Genomic DNA, 19168 nt, shown 5'->3' with positions numbered 1-19168 from the left:
TCTGCTGCTTAGAAGTTCATTGTCCTTTTTCCACTTCTCTCTTTTCTTTGAAAGGTGACCCTGGCTTTTTGCAGTTACTTTCCCTCTTTAAATTTTCCAGCAGTCGCTCACAGTCAGTTCAGACCTAACTGAGTAACTAGGAGTTTTGCTAGTGACTTTCTGAACCCGACAGGCTGAAGGCCTCTCCGGCGCCCCCTCTCTCACAAAACACATCCACACTGGGGGCAGCCGCCCCAACCCCTGCAGTGGGCAGGGAACAGAACAGTAAGTGTGTCCTGACCTGGTTTGCACACCCATGGGCAATGGGCTGGGCTGTGCCACAGAAACGCCTCCTTCTCACACAGGCTACAGAGGGCACCTGTGGAGGTGTTCAAACACAGACCTCCACACCTGCTCCTCCTGCCACCTACAAGGATAAATTATTTTCCCTGTTGCTACACAGTCCTGTCCTTCCAATGCAAGTTAGTAATCCAAAAAATATACTGCCGACCTCCTTCCTGCAGTTCAATGCCTCCAAGTGACAACCACCACAGTCACCTTTTGTGACTTTTTCTTTCTCTTTGGCCAGAGACAGGCTGTGGTGTTTCAGCTGCACAGTGCCTCCGTTCTTCTTCACCCTTCATGTTTCCAACTCACCCTCTCCTTTCTAGCCCTGTACTACGTCCCCAAACATTCCTCACTGCGGATGAATTGTGTAAAGTATGCAACTGTAATCCTAATAACATGAAACCCAGCCAATACATCTGGCCTTCACAGCTTAAAACTACAGGGATACACTTAACTTGGACCAAAGACAATACACTCCACACCTGCCTAAAGCAGGTAAAATACAAGGCTGACAGACGTAACACTCTTCTGATTAGAGCCAAGGTACTGTATTTCAGTAGGTAGATGAGGAGTTTAAACATCATGTCACTACTTACATTTCTTTGTTCAAAGCACAATAAATGCCTTTAGCAGACAATACATTCTCTACAGGAAGAACATGTATTCTGATAACTTCTTAGGTCCCCCTGTAGTCACACATCTACATTAACTCAGGGCAATGGTTTTCCAAAGTATACAAAAAACCCGCTGTGAAATTAAATATTTTGGTACTGTTTATGACTGAATGTTAGAGGTTGCTCACTGTTTGGAGTCCACATATTGGGACAAATACTGTGCCAACTGGAGCCAATGGCACAGTTACTCTGGCCCCATGGGAGCTCCATCAAGCCAGAATACTTCTAAACTGATACAGATACTACTATTAAGTGTGGGTACATCAAAAGGATAGAGATAAAATATAATTTGATGCATAATTTAACAATTAATTTAAAAGCTGGCACTTAATTGCAAATGGTAGAATTTTCTCTCCTGTGATCTCTAAGGAATAAATAATACTAAATAAAATCTATGCTGAAAGCAAATTGCAAACAATGAACCCACAAAAAGAGAATGAATTAATATATAAATATATTAGCCTACCATAGGAAACATAATGATTCTAGTGGTTCTATTTCATCATACAGTAATCTCATAGTAGACTTAACTCTGCTTACACACATTCTTTCATATATGAGCACCCTTATAAAACAATTTTTAAAAACTCAAACACCAGAATAAAAAGGATCATAAAACATACACTCAAATAGTTCAACAGTCCTGCATGCCATAAAAAATATTGATGCACTCAAGCTATCACATATTTCATGCATATTTAATTCACTGTTTTCAATTATTCTGTTTCCTGCTCCCAATTAGTCATGAAGTCTGCATGCGTTAAGAGGATCAAACAAACTAGAAATCTGTGGCATGGTTTTTATTGACTTGGATTTATTTGCATGCAGAGAGATTTTATGATTCAGCCTAAAATTAGCCTCTGGAACTTTGTACAAATCTCCTTCTCTTTTTCAGCTTTAACTCCTAGCATTCTGTCACTACTACTTCTCACTGTGTCCTGGTTACCTTTCTCCCTCAGCTGAACTTTGATGAAACACCAACGAAGTCCTGAGTTTGCTTGCTGATCTGCTTTGCAAACAGCTATAGATTATACTAAGCAGATAAAAGAAGCTGTGGGGTTTACTTCCAAGCGAAGATTTTTTAAAAATTTGCATGCAATGTAGTGTGAATAAACTATGATGGTGCACATTTCGAGGGATAATAACAAAATCAAATACTTATTTACACTATTAACTGATTATCTTCTTCAACAGTTAAAATTCTCTATTTTTCTGAAACAGCGAGTCTCAAAGAACAAACACTTCAAGACCTTTTAGAATAGTGCTCATAAAATAACAGTAACATTTCTAGAAGAAAACCAGAAATATTCTTCTGTCTACCAAGAAGATAATAGGCCCTGCTGAACAACTGCAAAACAAAATGGAGGAGGAAATACTGATACCTCACCTACATCCAACGCCTAAAGCAAGCTGTGTACCATGTCAGAAGAGGAATTTTACAGGATTTACTCCCAGTACAGTATGCAGCAGCTGTCAGAATTAACCAGGAGGAATACATCGAAGACTCATTTAGATGCACCAGCACAGCAAGCAATCTTCATCTTATTTTCCTTAACACAGGAAAAGAAACCCAAAACATGCTTTTCCCCAGTATGTTTCAAAAACAAAAGCTGTTAAATTGAAAGTACCATTAGTCTAAACATCAGGTGCCTCATCTCTTAAAAATGTAGAGCTAAAATGTATTCATTTCTAAAAGAAGAGGAGACAGGGAATTTTAAGGAAAAGATTAATTACATGGTTAAAAAGATAGTGCAGAGTAGTGCTATCTGAAATAATAACCACTAGTGCCAGCGAAGTACCAACTTTCAGCAAGGGAACAATGACACTATATCAGGAATGACAACTCTGCTTTGTTAAATGCTCAGGTATACACTTAATGGCAATTGACCTAAGTGGCTATTTACAAACCCTGTGCTGCCTCAAGGACGCACAGAAATCAATAACTTCAGGTTACTGGTCTGAATTATTCACACATTCTTTGCACAACAAAAAGCTGCTCTCTCTCTAATGCGCTACCACTGCAACACAGCACAGGATTTTGGATCTTTAAACCAGCAGTTTTAAAAGCATTTTGTCCAATTGTTTATAAAAACCTTCTTGTTCATAGTACCTGTAAAAGTGACTTTTGGAGTAAGTGATGCCTGTGCAGGAATGCTGCCCATTGCTCCCATGACCAGTGGGTTCTCCCAAGGCCCAGCTGGCCAAGGGTCCCAAGCCCATCTGCGATGCGGGGACACAGGGTGGCCAGGGTCCCTGCTGGTGACGTGGGCAGGACAGCTTAACCTCCAACTCTGGGGAGCTGCCCAGACACTCCAGAGTCCAGCATTGCTGATAAAAGTTCAGATAAGACCCTCTACAACTTTTTATTCCAGGAAAAGGAACAACAATTACCCTTCGAGAGGAAATACTTGAGTGTTCCTGGTATTTTCACATTAGAACACTGAACTAGCCAGTCACTGGCTACCTTGCCTTTAATCCTATTTTCAGTACATCATAATTTCTGATAACAACTTCTAAGTACTTCAAAATATCCTTTTCAATCTCTCAAGACTAATATCCAGCATTACAAAAATATTTTTCAATTGCTTTGAAAAAGGAAATGAATGATGAGTGTCTGCTTTTACGCCTTTTTCATCAACAGCTTTTTTTATTTTCAACTTTTATCTCATTCTCCCTCTGTATTTGATACTTCTCTCATTCTTTCCTTAGGTTTCTGGGTCTGGGATTCAAAGAAGTGTCAGGAAGAATTTCTGAGGTTTAGAAGGAGTTGGATTTCTCTTTGGATGCTTTAAGACCACGCAAACCCCTTTCTTCCATATATTTACCTGTTCTTGTTACGTCAGAGGCTACTCACTGCTCTAACAAGTCCTAGAATTTAACATCCTATTCTGACAACAGCAAACACTTGCTGGAAGCAGAGGCACATGAATTTCTCCCGGGAAGCTCATTCCACAGCAACAGGTGAGTTTAAAGTCCAATATCTCGACTCTCCAGCCCATGTGTCAATAAGAAGGAAAAGATAATGTTGAAACTGGAGCCCCACCATCAGACATTAAACACTAGCCTTGGCAAGTGCAATGCTCTAATCAGTCCTCAGAAAATCTATTATCAATTCAGAAGAAAAACTTCAGCATTTAAAAAATGTAGTGACAGTCCACTTGATCTTAAACTGTGCAATTTCAAGGTAACTTAACTGGTTGAACTTTGCAAATAACACATTAAGTACCTGTCTGTAAAACTATGTATCTCAAGATCCTCTGCAGGAAATATTTCCGCAATGACTATGTTTCTAGTTTATCAATGCATGCAAACACATGCTTAACTGGCCAACCAATCTGACAAGGGACTAATCTTACGCACTGAATTTCATATAGTACACACTTACGTGCTCTGAATCCATTGTAACTAAAAATGGGCAATGGATGGCAGAAAGGTAAATATTTCTCAGCCATCCTGTTGTTTGTGGTTACTCAGTGAATCTCAACAACAGAATTTAATTAGACAGTAGGCTTCCATGCCATCCCCCAACGAATTGATAGTAACCCATAAAAGTATCATGCTGTTGACCTAGAAAAAACTCTTTTGAATATACTGCTATAAAGAGATAAAAGTCTGATTCTTTCCCAAGGACTGCAGGAAAACAGGAGATTAATTAAAACAAGCAAGAAAAGAACTACACAAGCAGGGAAAAAGTATAAAGAGAAAAGTAAACCCGAAAAACTTAAAAAAGAAAACCAAAGAATAAACAAGAGACAGAGAAAAGCAACAGGTAAAAGAGAAAGTAAACAACGTAAATAGAATGGAAAAGAAGATGGAAGAAAAGCGCAATCCACCCCCACGCCCATAGTGGGGTCCTGTCCACACGCATGGTCCGGTGCTTTCCACGTTCTCTCATAATTTCCACGATCCCCTTCAGCCTTCCCACTTCTTGCTGAACCTACACAATGACAGGTAAAAGCACAAGGACCTCCTTTTTCAACCAGTGCAGAGAAAGCACTTCTATAACACAGTAATCTCTCCCTAAGGAAGGTACCTTAGGGGTACAAGATCTACTAGGTTGGTGCAAGAGGAACTGCATTTTTTGCACTGCTGAAATTCGTCATTTAATATTGGAATACATTCTTAAATACATGTGGTTATGTTATACATCATTTTAATACGCTTTTCTAGTTTTGTGGGTTTTTTGCTACTGACTTACTGTTTATTTTATATTTATTTTAGACTATGGAAATGATGTCAGACAAAAAGCAAATTTGAATGATTTTCTTATTTGAGTTCAAAATGGGTTGTAAAGCAGCAGAGACAACTCGCAACATCAACAACGCATTTGGCCCAGAACTGGTAATGAATGTACAGTGCAGTGGTGGTTCAAGAAGCTTTGCAAAGGAGACAAGAGCCTTGAAGATGAGGAGCATAGTGGCCAACTATCAGAAGTTGACAATGACCAATTGAGAGCAATCACGGCAGCTGATCCTCTTACAGCTACATGAGAAGTTGCCGAAGAACTCAACATCAACTATTCACAGAATCACAAAATGCTAGGGATTGGAAGGGACCTCAAAAGATCACCTAGTCCAATCCCCCTGCCAGAGCAAGAACACCTAGATGAGGTTACACAGGAAGGTGTCCAGGCAGGTTTTGAATGTCTCCAGAGAAGGAGACTCCACAACCTCCCTGGGCAGCCTGTTTCAGTGCTCTGTTACTCTTACTGAGAAGTTTCTTCTCAAATTTAAGTGGAACCTCTTGTGTTCCAGTTTGAAGCCATTACCCCTTGTCCTACCATTGGTTGTCATCAAGAAGTGCCTGGCTCCATCCTCGTGACAGCATTTGAAGCAAATTGGAACGGTGAAAAAGCTCGGTAAGTGGGTGCCTTGTGAGCTGACCAGAAATCCAAAAAATCATCATTTTGAAGTGTCATCTTCTCTTATTCTATACAACAACAATGAACCATTTCTCAATTGGATTGTGACATGCAATGAAAAGTGGATTTTATACAACAACAAGGTACCATCAGCTCAGTGGCTGGACAGAGAAGAAACTCCAAAGCACTTCCCAAAGCCAAACTTGCACCAAAAAAAGGTCATGGTCACTGTTTGGTGATCATCTGCTGCCGCTCTAATCCACTGCAGCTTTCTGAATCCCAGCCAAACCATTCCAACTGAGAAGTCTGCCCAGCAAATCAATGAGATGTACTGAAAACTGCAACACCTGCAGCTGGCACTGGCCAACAGAAAGTGCCCAATTCTTCTCCACAGCAACACCCAACCACATGTCACACAATCAATGCTTCAGAAGTTGAAATAATTGGGCTACAAAGTTTTGCCTCATCCACCGTGTTCACCTGGCCTCTGATCAACCGACTACCACTTCTTCAAGCATCTCAACAACTTTTTGCAGGGAAAACACTTCCACAAGCAGCAGGATGCAGAAAATGCTTTCCAAGAGTTCACCAAATCACAAAACATGGATTTTTACACTATAGGAATAAACAACTTGTTTCTCATTGGCAAAAATGTGCTGATTGTAATGGTTCTTTCTTTGATTAATAAAGATATGTTTGAACCTAGTTATAATGATTTAAAATTCACAGTCCAAAAACGCAATTACTTTTGCACCAACCATAGAAGGACCTGCTCTCTCTGCAATCTACAAGAGAAGTCTGGGTAACTAGCCCAAATAAAGCTATTGAGATGCTTGAAATAAACCAATTCCCACCTTTTTTGTCTGCAACAAAGAGTGAATGGGCAAATAAGAGTTGCATGTATTTTGTATTAAATCCAAGGTAACTGAAAACTAGAGCTCAAATTGAACTTAATGCAACGACCAGGACAGTTCTAGTGACTCTGCTACAAACACACCCACTTATGGTGCTGCTTTTTCTGCATTCCCTCCATTGGATGGTATTTTCTAAATATGGCCTTGTGTCTTAAGAGAGAACATCTGAAAAATTAATTTTAATTCCCATGGAAGTCACTGTTCTAGAAACAACGCTGTAAGAACAGAAATTTGACAACTGTATCACAAACTGCTTTCAAACTGCGTATTTCCAGAAGACAAAGTTGAGTTGCTACATAAATTCCAAGTTAATGGAAGAGCTACAGTCAAACTGTATTTGCGTAAGTCATCGATTCTTAACTTGAATTCTAAAGTGGGGAACCTGACAGGAAAATCAAGGTCAGCAGTACACACACAGACATACATGCACACATATATATATCTACATATCTAGCTGTATCTACCCCTACAATCACTGACATTGAGAACTATTGGAAGACAAAGGCCTGAGGCCACTGACCTTGGCAAAAAACCAAAAGGATTTAGTGTGAACTCTTTACCCTGATTTCCTTACAGGTTTAGAGCCTAAATCTTTTTTAAGCTACTCCCAAGAGGTTGACAGTACAGCAATGATGACTGTGCATGTTTTAAAAGTGTGTAAAATAACAGTGCATGGAAACATAATTTTCAATACACTGCTCTTCTGTAAAAACAGACATTGTTTTTAACTTGTACTAAAAGATTGCGCTCCAAAAAGTTTCAGATAAGCTTTTCCTCATTCCACAGAAAATTAAAACTGCATCTTTAATACATAAAAAGATTAGTAGCCTCTACAAACATGGTAACAATTACCATCAATTAAAAGAAGAAATGCCTGATGGTTAATTTGGAGATTGCCTTTTGCTGCCAGAGTACTGGCCATCTGCCTGCATGTTTTTTTCTTTAAATCTAATTTGTCTGAAGTACTAGACAACAGATATATGTCTTATACTGGAAATTTCAAGTAAAATCCAGAAAGGGAAGGCCACGGGTCTACAGCCTCTTTTCTCATTAGCAAGTAAGACTTCTGCAAGGACATGGGCCACTCAGCTATTTCAGGATTACAGCGAGGAGGTATCTGTACAGAAGGGGTTCTGGAGTAGCTGTTTCTATACCAGTAGTAAGTCCACAAAGGAAAACCTATAGGTATGAGCAGTAAAGGTTGTGTGCTTCACTGAGACTGATGTCAGGACCACTCCTGATGGATCTGGCATGGTAGGAAGGACCAAAAGACACATTCTGGAAGACAGGTCACTTGCTAAAGACAAAATTGAGACCAACACCATATCCAGGCCTTGTTAGCTCCCTACATCATGCCATTTCCAAGAGCTTTTAAAGGATGTGCAACCAGAATTCCACATCTCCTAGAAGACTGAGGAGTCAAAAGAGAGTTGATTTTAAACATTCCTGAAGAAATTTTGTTCTGCCTCAGTGTCCAATATTTCCCAAATACCCACAAGAGCAGCCACAAGAATCAGATAGATAACTAAGTGACCTCCTTAAAAAAAAAAAAAAAAAGGTATTTTTCTCTAAATACGAATACAAGCAGATCTGTCCAACAGCCCCTGAACATTATAATGCTTAATTAAATCTCAACTCTGACAGTTTGCAGATACATTTTTATTTAATGTGACTTCTACATGAATTCAACCTCGGGGGGCGGGGAGGGGGGGAATCAAAGCAAGTTATGTGAAGCAATTACACAATCTGCTTGCTTCTCAAGATGAATGTCTGGACTAGACAGTTGGCACTGAAACAGCAAATTAAATTTAGACCTGAAGGGCCATGCAGTGAAGGAGAACTCACAGCTTTTAGTTGTCTGTTGACTAAAAGCTGCACATGTTGTTAAAATGATGTGCTCTGTCCCTGAAACAAAGTTCACTGCTACTCAAAAGAAAGATATTGAAAAGTGACTTCCATCTCTAAAAAGCCCCTATTTCTAATCCATGAACAGCATACTGATGCCACAGGATGATCTACAGCCATCCTTCTCAAGGTCATTTCCCTGACCTCAAAACGATATTAAAAAAAATCCCAAACATTCTTCATTTGCCTCACCTGTGGTACGACAGCCATGACACTCTAAAGCTTTGTAGAAAGAAATCATGTCTCTTAGGCTTTGACTCATTTTAATTTCAAATTCAAGTATTCAAATAGATCACTTCGGGATATCAGACAGCAGCATTTCAACTCCCCCATGACTCCTCAACGACAAAGTACACGCATGAATCTCATAATTTAAGTTATTCCTTATTACATGTAATGCAGCTGCATCCTGAAATCAAACATTTAGTAAAAGACACAATCACTGCTGTAGTAACAGTCATCCAGACATCACAAAAATATCAACTGACCTTCATAAGATGCTGATTTATCCATTTTGTGAAGGTCTTCTTTTGCACTTTGTCCCGCTCATCTGTAGGTACAAAGGAAAAATAAAAGGGTTTAACAGTTCTACAAGTGATATAGATGATTTTTTTTTTTATGAACACCTTCATAAAATTAGCATTCTAATAAAGTTTAAAAAAATAATAGTCCGTAACATCTCTGAAGTGTTTGATCAAAATAATAGCACACAAATGTTTTTGCAGTATATCACAGCATGTCATGAAAAAGTTTCCTGGGCAGAAGCTCCAGGCAAGCTCCTCCAGGTCGACAGCCCTGCTGGTACGATAGCAGCCCTGTTAACAAAAACGTAACTTCCTAGGCGAAGTCAGATGTTTCCTAAAATGTACTGAAAAAGTCAAGGCAAAATTTTATGAGCTATAAATACTACTTATAGCATCTAAAATTCAATTAATTATTAAAGTATTTAGCAACAGAAAATCTCTTACTGTATGAAAGCTGGCTTTTTTAATCATCATGGGTTTTGACTGGAATATCACTCTTGTTCCAAAATGCAAAGATGAGCTACAGCTTCAGTCTGAGAAAGGACTCTCTTGCTTTTAATCCTCTCTAACATGAACAGGGATGTGCATGAAGCCAGATACAGGACCCAGTCACTATCAGCAGTTTGCTCCCTAGTGTGGCAGTTAGCATCAGTGATTGCCCACAAAATACTGAGAAACAATAAAAGCAAAAAACTCCCTGTAAGAAAACATCACAGTTACGGACGGGCAACATATACATGTACTCATGTCAGGTTACAGAAACACTGACAGCCACTCCAGATCCAGAGTTATCTTCACAAACCTGGGTATGGTCACCCCTCAATACAACTGATACAGAGCCCCTTCTCAGCCCGGAGCTCAAGTCACAGTGCATAAGGAGCGGGACCATCTGTGCAAGCCTAAAATAGCAAGATCCCTTAACACCTTGCACAGCACAACTGCAGCTGTTTCATTGACTCAGGCTATTTGTAGTGCGGCTGAGAATGAGCAATGACCTCAGGTAGCAAAACAAGACCCCTTCTGCAGCTACTGTCATCACCAGAATATTGAATCAGATCCATGTGTTTTCAGCTTGGTTAAAGGCAACATTAATAATAATAATAGTAAAAAAAAAGAAAAAAATCACAGAAGGTCCATACTCAAGGGTTTTCAAGTCTCTGGTGTGATACTGAGGTCTTTCAAAAATGCATGAGATCATATAGAAGTCCATCCTGAGTACTGAGAAATGAGTATTCGGGAACAAATGCAAAAACAAGACAAGCAAAAGCCTGTGAAGCCCTTGTAATACTCCTCCCTTATGTGACTCACAGACTTTCTACATGCTTATATATGTATTTGCATGTAAGAGTCATAGATGTATTTTTTTTCTGTTATTTTTTTCAATCGTTTCATACCACACCTATAACTTCTGCAGCCACAGTTCACTGTGGCAATGAGTCCTTCAAGTAGTACATGCAGTGTATGCGTACATTTGGCTCTGTACAGTATAGCTGCTGTTCCCTGTATGCCTCTTCCATGACACTCAAGATCTTCCAAGTTTCTGGCATATGCTTTTTTTCCCATTTTGCAGTTGCACACCTTCTTATACTAGTTGAGGACCCAAGAAAGAGGAGAAAAACTAAAAAGCAAAAACTAAAAAACTAAAAAGCTAAGTAGCAATACCAGAGAGAAAAATCTGGCAGATGAAGAAAACATTTTGCAATATATACATTTCCCTATAGCCTTATCTAGCAAGACAGTGTTTCTGACATCAGTTGTTTATCCTAATAAGGTAGAACCTCTGGTTGGTAAAGAACAGAGTATCTCAGAAATAAAAGAAATCCAGAAATACTTTCACTTGTAACTGTTCTCTTAAAAGTAGCTATTTTAAAACGAACACAAGTTTTGCCAACCACAGAACTAAATGTTCCAGCCCACAGGTGTACAATGTGTCTTTTTTCCTAATGTTACCTCAGCTAGTTTGGACTAATTACTACAGAAGTTTACACTTCGGGAAATGCTAATGTGACAGTAAAAAAAAAAAAAAAAACTTCCTTGTATCTTCTTAGAACATGCAGTGACTATTAATTCCAACTCTATTTTTAATTAAAATGCCAACCTACATAAAAGAAGCGATGCCTACTCTCTCTGTTCCTTTTACATACGTATATGTTACACATAGACTCACAGGAAAACTCTGTACCTGACATATACAAATGTGCAATAAGGAGGAAAGCTGTCACCTGACATGTTGTGAAAAACACCAGGATTAAAAAAAAAATGAAGTCACCAACACACCACAACTGTGATGTTTAATAAAAACAAAAAATGCTTCCAGAAAAGCAAATGCACAGTAGGAGGAAAACAGTGCAACAGTATTCAGCGTGCTCAAGTTCTGAGCAGAACATACCAAATCAAACTCCCTACATGAAGTAGAAAACAGACAGCTGACCACAAAGAACCCCAAACTGAGGAAGGAAACTCACTCTGGGAGAAGGTTCCCCCACGGGGAGCTGCGCTGGCTCCCGCGGCAGCCCAGCCACCCTGCCAGCCCCATTACTGACCCATGCAGCACATCCCTGCCACCAGCTTTGCACTCTGCTCCTTTTCATCTTCAAACTGTCCCATTCTTCCCTTCAAAACTTGAGAGTTTCTTTTCTTTTCAGGGATAGGAGAGCCAAGGAGCAACCAGGGCTTCTCCTTAGCTGACTGAAAGTAGCAACTCCCCTTTTTAAAAAAAACGAGCAAACAGCCCATGTGCTGTCACGGCAAGAGAAACTGCGAACGACCCAGATTTCAGACTCACAGTGAGCAGTAAATTAAGCATTTGTGTTTCTTTATTTTGAACTTTCAGGTGTATTAATACACATTTGAGTACAAAAGTTGAGCTCTTCAAACCAGGAAGTCTGGGGTTTTTTTTCCTCTCTCTACCAGCAGTGAGTAGCAAGGAAAGAACGTCACCACAGAACGAGCTGCAACCGTGCTGTTCAACCACGGTAATTTAAAAATACAGGTGAGGAAAAAGTTGTGCAAGGAAAACACATCTTCCTAGATTATCTGATCTGTAGATTGTCACAATAAAACCTCAATAGTTAAATAATCAACTTGAGCTTCTCTGTTTATTGCAGGCACACATATTGCAGGTATTATTCTGATATATGAGACATACAAACTGAAAGCCTCTTATGCTTTATATGTCTGCAAAGTACTGCAACAAAACGCCTCCAGTCTCAATAGATTGCCACCTACTTTATGAACCTACAACACAGCAGTAAGGTACCATCCATCTAAAGAGGCTCCAGATTAGAAAATTTGGACTTAAAAAGCTGTTGCCACAACCAAGGCACCTCATTGCACCTTCTTAGCATTCCTCAATCCCAAGGATCAATTCAGGGGCCAGATCCTCCCAACACCGATGCCTCCTTCCAAAAATCCCTATGGCTTGCACGGACCATGGTGTCTACAAATTAGAACAGCTTCTCTGGAAGACAGGTTTGCTACCAGGATTACTCCAATGGTGGTCCGTGGCATTGATGCCTCTTGAATGCTCTCCTGGGGACAAGCTGCTAGGCGGTGCTCTCTGCTGAAGGCCACCCAAAACCATCCCTGAGCACCTGCACCAGACGCCTCCAGCTTGAAGGACCAGAACAGCACGTGTCTCACACTGAGGAATAGGTAGAAAGAGAGCAGGAATACAAAATCCCTCAGTTTCCTAGCTCAGCTGCAAATTTCTGAGCTTGCTTCTTCATTCTAACAGTGAAAAGAGCTAAGTCTGCAGTTCCTCCACCTAGTGACAGACTTGCAAAAAAAATCTCAGTTTCTCAGGCAGCTTTTTGCACTGCTAATTTGTATTTGCTTCTCTCTTGATATTTGTTTGCCTACATGAACAGCCAGATAGGTAACAGGTTTTTCTGCATTCACCCAGGTATTTACAAAAGCCCTGATACACGTTGTTCTTTAGTCATGTACAAATGCACTAGTGTTTCTGCACATACTGTTTCTATTTACAATACCTATTTATATTAAACTCAGAAGGCTGTGTTAAGGTTGCAAAGTGAAGTGTTCAGAAGTGCAGTTAAAACTGGATTTAAAATGGGCTGCAAAACCTTAAGACAACTTTCTTGGGAATATGCATTATGATATTTAATTAAATTATCATTTATAATTTTTACAAGACTACTGTCTGCTGCATAGAAGCGATGCTATCCATTTACGGAATAGTTATTCAGTAATGTATTTCACATTGTTGTTCAATACAGAGTACCAAACCTATTCATGAATCAGTTTTCAAGCTCTGAAGACAAAATTCATTTCACAATAAGTTTTTCTCTGGTATTCCTAATACACCTTCCACAAACCAGCCCCTGATATCTCAAACGTCACACTCAGAAAAATGGCAACATAATTAGCATATGATCTCCTGGAAAAACATTTGTTTTATGACACTCACACGGAATCACAAAGTTAAATAAGAAACCGGAGATGAATCTAATTCTACAGTCAATGCTGAAACGCCTTATCGAATAGGCCTTGACCTCTGCTCCTGCAAACTTGACCTTTACTTCTCTCGTGCTTTCCATGTATATACCCATTATTCATTCTTGCTAATTAAGAACCAGACGACATCCAAGAAATCCATCACAATCTGAAACAGTCTCCAGAAAGGTAAAAATCTCAGTCAACAAAAGTTTAGTTTGGAAAGTTAAAATGACTGGATTTTCCATAGGGAAAGGCAGAATAACCTTACCAACAGGTTATCTACCAGCTTTCAGATCATTTGGGGGTATTCTTAATTATAGCTGGTTTTAAAATGTCTCTGCCTGTAGGCCGTGTATATGAATTTGAACTATCTGAAACGATTCAGTGAAAATTACCCCTGTTATGAGTAACTGGGAACATCCTCGATACTGTGCAGTATCCTAAACCAGATAAACTTAGAAATTAGCAAAATAAAGCTTTAACATTATGCAGTAATGTGTACTAGTACAGATCTATGCTATGAACTGTGTGCTATCATGTCAAATTTTCATTAAAACGTACGCTATACAAAAGCCTACATACTTTCACAACAACTTCCAATAAGAAAATAAATACATTCTTTCTGCTACAAAAGTATCAAACACCCTTATATCTAAGGTATTGGCAGCTGTGGTGAGGTCTTGTAGAAACGCTAAAAAAAAATTCTGAAAAAACACTTTGGGGCCTCACATGAGGATTTCTGCACAACCAGTCCCGCTACCACAGCCAAGAGACACATTGAGTCTGTAAGTGTTACAGTTCCAGGACTTGCTTTTGTGGGGTCAACACCTACTGTATCAGAAGAACTCCTAAGTTATTTTCAACAGTTTCTAACATAAAAATAGATTTTTTTTTTTAAATACCACACAAAACCAGGTCTCCATGAAACACTTAACAATTTAGTCACCCAGAACTAGAACGGCAATATACATTTACTGTTCATCAGGAAAGATTAGCTGCTCATCTAAAGGATCTCTCCTAAGTTCTCACCTCCCAAAAGTCCTGGATAAATAGGACAATTACGTCAGAGTAATCAGCTCACCTGGCAATCCATCTTTTTCTTAGATGTTTGCTCCCTCAAATAGAGAGTATTGTGCTACATATAGTGTTTCATGGTTTATATTTCAAAACAATACTCCATGCATTTTAATATATAATGGTGCTATCCTTAAACCAGTTGTTCTTAAAGGGCAGGAGAAGTTTGTCAAGTGTAAAAGCAACATTTTATATATTACCATCTTTCTCAGTTTTTTAATTTGCTCAGCCTCCCCTTGGATTTATGACACTCATAATATTTCTTGTTTATGTCCCTGTTGGTGTTCACATATTCAGGACAGCTTGTGGAATAGCACCAGCAGCTTGCAGGAGCTTGCCTTGGAGACAGCATCACATTACTTCTTTTTTTAGATAGACTGAATAGAGGCCTTGTCAGCCAAATACAAAATAAGAGGATAACTGGAGACAGACTGGTAAGGTACGGAGTTTAGACAACACAGAGAAAGAAAGACAGTAATGGCATGGAGCAAGGGACAGACATGGTCCACACATGAGAAGTAAGAATTTTTAAAAAGATATATGTATTGACTATCGATAGTGAAATCTGGATAAGAGAATTCAGGATAGACATAATTATGGGGTTTCACCCTACCGGAAGAACTGTCAGAAAACCAAGAGGCAGCAGGACAGACAAGGACTCTTATAAAATGGATATATCCTACTATTTAAGAAATGCAGGCAAAAATGAATGCTGCTAGGCATTAACAAGTAGGGAACAAACTCTTGAAATGCATTGCTTAATTGAGGCTCACTTCTTTAAAATCATGAAAAATCTAAAACCTTCTTTAAAAGTCTTATTAATTCAGGTAAAATTCCTTCATTTCTCTTTCCCACTTCCTGGTTACTGCCATCACTTCTTCCTTGTGACAAGCTTCCATTCCAACTCACCTGGCTCATGGATGTGGAGTTTCAACTACTACTGACATGTCCCATGCATACACAGAGGCATGAATGCTGCCGCCATTGCATATGTACAAATGTAGCTTTTCAGAGAAAAAGGTGAGGCACAAAGTGCTTCTCACTATGTTACTCCCAAATGTCTGGAACCTCAAACTGATGCACCAGTGCAGCGGAAAAGGTTAGGTTATGCAAGAAAAATACCCATCAGCAACCAGAAAATTTAGGGAAAGTGCTCAGATCCAAAATATTTATTATTTATGTTTAAACCCGGTAAGAAAAGCTTGTATTATGCACTGGTGTTCCCATCACTGTTCGCAGTATTTTTAGCTACACCATCCGAGGATGGGAAAAGTACCACTAGATCCTTCTCCTGCTTCTACCCAGGCATCCACCACTAGCTGCTGTCAGGGAAGGATCCTGGTGAAGCAGAACTCGGGCCTTCCCCAATATGTCTCGCCATCAACTGCTACACTCACAAACAGAAATATTTGGTAACTGGTATCATCTGATCTGTATTTTTCCAGAAAATATATCCCCACTCCCTCAGTGTCTCCTCTGACAAGGTCTGCATGGGTATGGCAAGGTTCTTTCAGGAGAGTGGCTCCTCTTCCGCATATTCCTATCAGGCAAGTCATCGACATTTACAAAACTTTTACAAAAAATTTAACAGACATAAATGCACCGAAGACTGAGAAGTGCTCAGGGTTTTATAAAGTTTCATGAAAAAACACTAAAAATGACAGAGACTGAAAATAAGCTGGGAAACTTCAGCATTTGATTTTGCATTACACTCAGTCATCCCCTCAGTGAGCTTCCCAATAAAGTTGTCTTGACTGCAACAGCTGCAAACAGAATCCAAAGATACTGCCCTTTCATCTGTGCTTTACTTAATGCAATGCTTGTTCACTGAATTCCAGCAACCTGCTTCAGCAGCTCCTCTGCCTTGCAAGTGAAGTAATGAAACAATACTGCAGATGCATTCCTGGAGAGAAGACTTGAAATAATACAGAAGTTTAAATGTTGTGATATGGCACAATACTTATCTCTGAAACTCTGCAGTTCTTCATAACTAAATACCAGGATAATAAGTGATTAACAGGTGTATTTATTAAAATAGATAGAACAGACTACAAAATCTGAAATAAATTGCTTTGATATGTTAGCAGTATAGTTCCAATGAAATTAAGAGGCTCACAAAATAAAGTCTTTAGTCACACATAAACTGTTCTATTTGGTCTGTCACCAGCTCTTGTAAAACGCTTCACAAAATTCAACACTCTGGAAGATACGTTGCTACCCTTCTGTAAAATGTAATGCAACATTTAGACTCACATTCCCAAGACAATCTGTTATTTGATCAGATGGGCTTATCAGGACTCACATACAGAGTCACAGTAAAATCGTAACATCAGCTGCACTGTTCCGTCCAGCCATACACACACCAGTTGTTCATGTATTGTTTCTCAAACAAAAGACCTGATTCTACATGCAAGCCAATAAGCAGTTTCCCTGACTCTATGCACGATGAAGATCCAGCAGAACTCCACGAACCAACAAGAAGACTCCTCTGGAGTTTGGGGTGCTCAAGCTGCCTGCAAGGCTTGATTGCACTTGGCTCCTGGCCCTGCAGAGGGAGGACCGGAAGAGCATCAACCTGGACACTCTTCAACGAGCCCCTTTGGGTAACTGCAGCAAAACTGCTACACCTGGGAGCTTTAATTCCCACTTTGGTGTCAGCAAGACTTCGGTTGCTCTGGCTAAACTCAGTTTCCCAACTCCTTGCTTCCCAGCTATCTCATGCCATGCATGAAGCAGGAGTGTCAGACAGGTTTGATTGTAACATAACATTCATAATCCAGACTGATCTCAAGAGATATTTGCCAAAACAGAAAGATAGAGACGTAACAATTAATATTGTTCTCTGTTACTACTATAGTTTGCCAAAAACAAAATAAGACTTTTTGATATTTTTGGAAGTCAGAGTTTAATCCCAAATGCAGATGAAGGAACAATTGTAAAACTCCCACTGACTTTGACAGAGCTATGACCACCTCAGAAATAGAAATAAAGATCACATGCAGACAAAACCACACAAAAAAAGATCTAAAGCATATGAGTGACTGGCTCACCACTTAGGCAGGTGATATTTTGAAATGCACTGCACATCAACCCTACAAACGGCAGAGAACATGAAACCACAATAGACAGTAAGTAAATACTTTGTGTGCTGAAAATATTCAAAAATTTGCTAATTGCACACCCATCTGGCTCAAAAAGAAACTGCACACATCAAATTCTCGCTTGGACCTTTTTTCTGCCACTCCTTTCTATCTGTGCTTGGAGCAGGATGAAGAATTCAGCTGCCCCACACCTGAAACACCTGGGGATGCTCAGCTGCATAAAGCCTCCACAGGTTTGCCCAGGTTTTCCATTCTACACAGAAGATGTTACATATATCTTCAACTACTGGAACAACAACCATACTTCTAATATGATTTGCAGGTGTGTAAATTAACAGTACATGAAATAAGCTCAAAAAGCATTTTTCTAGTGTCTTCCCAGCAATGAGTGCCTCAAAAGGTTTAGAAACACAAATCAGACACAGGTACCAGCCCCTGGAAGTTTACAGCTGAAGTATAAAACAAGGCATCAATCACTAATACAGAGAGAAAAAAACACAACAAAATAATGAAATAATAGCATTTACCTATAAGCCTGTTCCAGTTAAGGAAACAACAACAAAAAAATTAATATAGCATTCAACTTTCTTATCAAGGCTTTTTAAAAAGAAAAAGTAATCAACCAAGTCAGATTGACTAAAGCCATGCAGAAAATGCCCTTTGCAGTGCTACAGATTCCCACGTCTGGTTCCTTTCTGATCCGAAAAATCACTCCTGGGCAACTACTGCACTAGCATGATACCCTGTGAACAAAACTCCTAAAGCTCAGTGATCTTCTCATGCATTTCTTTTTTGTGAAGCCCACTCCCTCAAGCCCTATAGCAAGACAGATACTTAACACTATCACAAAGAGCCCAACAAAGCAGAAAAATACTTGTTTTCCAATTTGATTCAGTTTTCAGTATTATTTGATTTCTGCCTTTTATATGAGAGAGAAGATCCACTTGAAAATGTCACATCCAGCTACCGAGACATGTAAAACCTGCACGTAGTCCAAAAAACTATCTCAACAGGCATCACACTGCTGGGAGGCGTACCACAGCACCTTTTGCCTTTATCCCTTTCTTACATCACCACCTCAAACAGCATCTAAGCTTTTTTTTTTTTAAGTGAGATATCACTACAAATCAAAAATGGGTTTCTACAATGCCAGATGACAGCTTATACATTATAAAATGTTGAAGCAAATTTTAAAAGAAAACCCATACCAGAAAGATGTGCTTAACCAAACAGTCAAAAGCTTATGAGACTAAAGCCTTCTTCCGGTGTAAACTCAGGTCACAGCAATAAGCAGCATTGCACTAAGAAACCCACAGTCATTTTCCCCAAG

General features: G+C 39.4%; 1 protein-coding gene across 31 annotated transcripts in view; it reads right to left on the bottom strand.

Annotated features, from left to right (window-relative positions):
* Positions 1 to 19168, bottom strand: part of DST (dystonin) — a 307103-nt gene that overhangs the window by 201609 nt on the left and 86326 nt on the right. For all 31 annotated transcript variants that reach the window (XM_071806938.1, XM_071806947.1, XM_071806950.1 and 28 more), the window contains one exon: positions 9170 to 9231. In XM_071806938.1, coding sequence (XP_071663039.1) covers positions 9170 to 9231 — 62 coding nt within the window. The remainder of the gene's footprint in view (positions 1 to 9169; positions 9232 to 19168) is intronic.

The sequence above is a fragment of the Patagioenas fasciata genome, chromosome 3, assembly GCF_037038585.1.
Source record: "Patagioenas fasciata isolate bPatFas1 chromosome 3, bPatFas1.hap1, whole genome shotgun sequence".
NCBI lineage: Eukaryota > Metazoa > Chordata > Aves > Columbiformes > Columbidae > Patagioenas > Patagioenas fasciata.
This window is presented reverse-complemented; position numbering and strand designations above follow the sequence as displayed.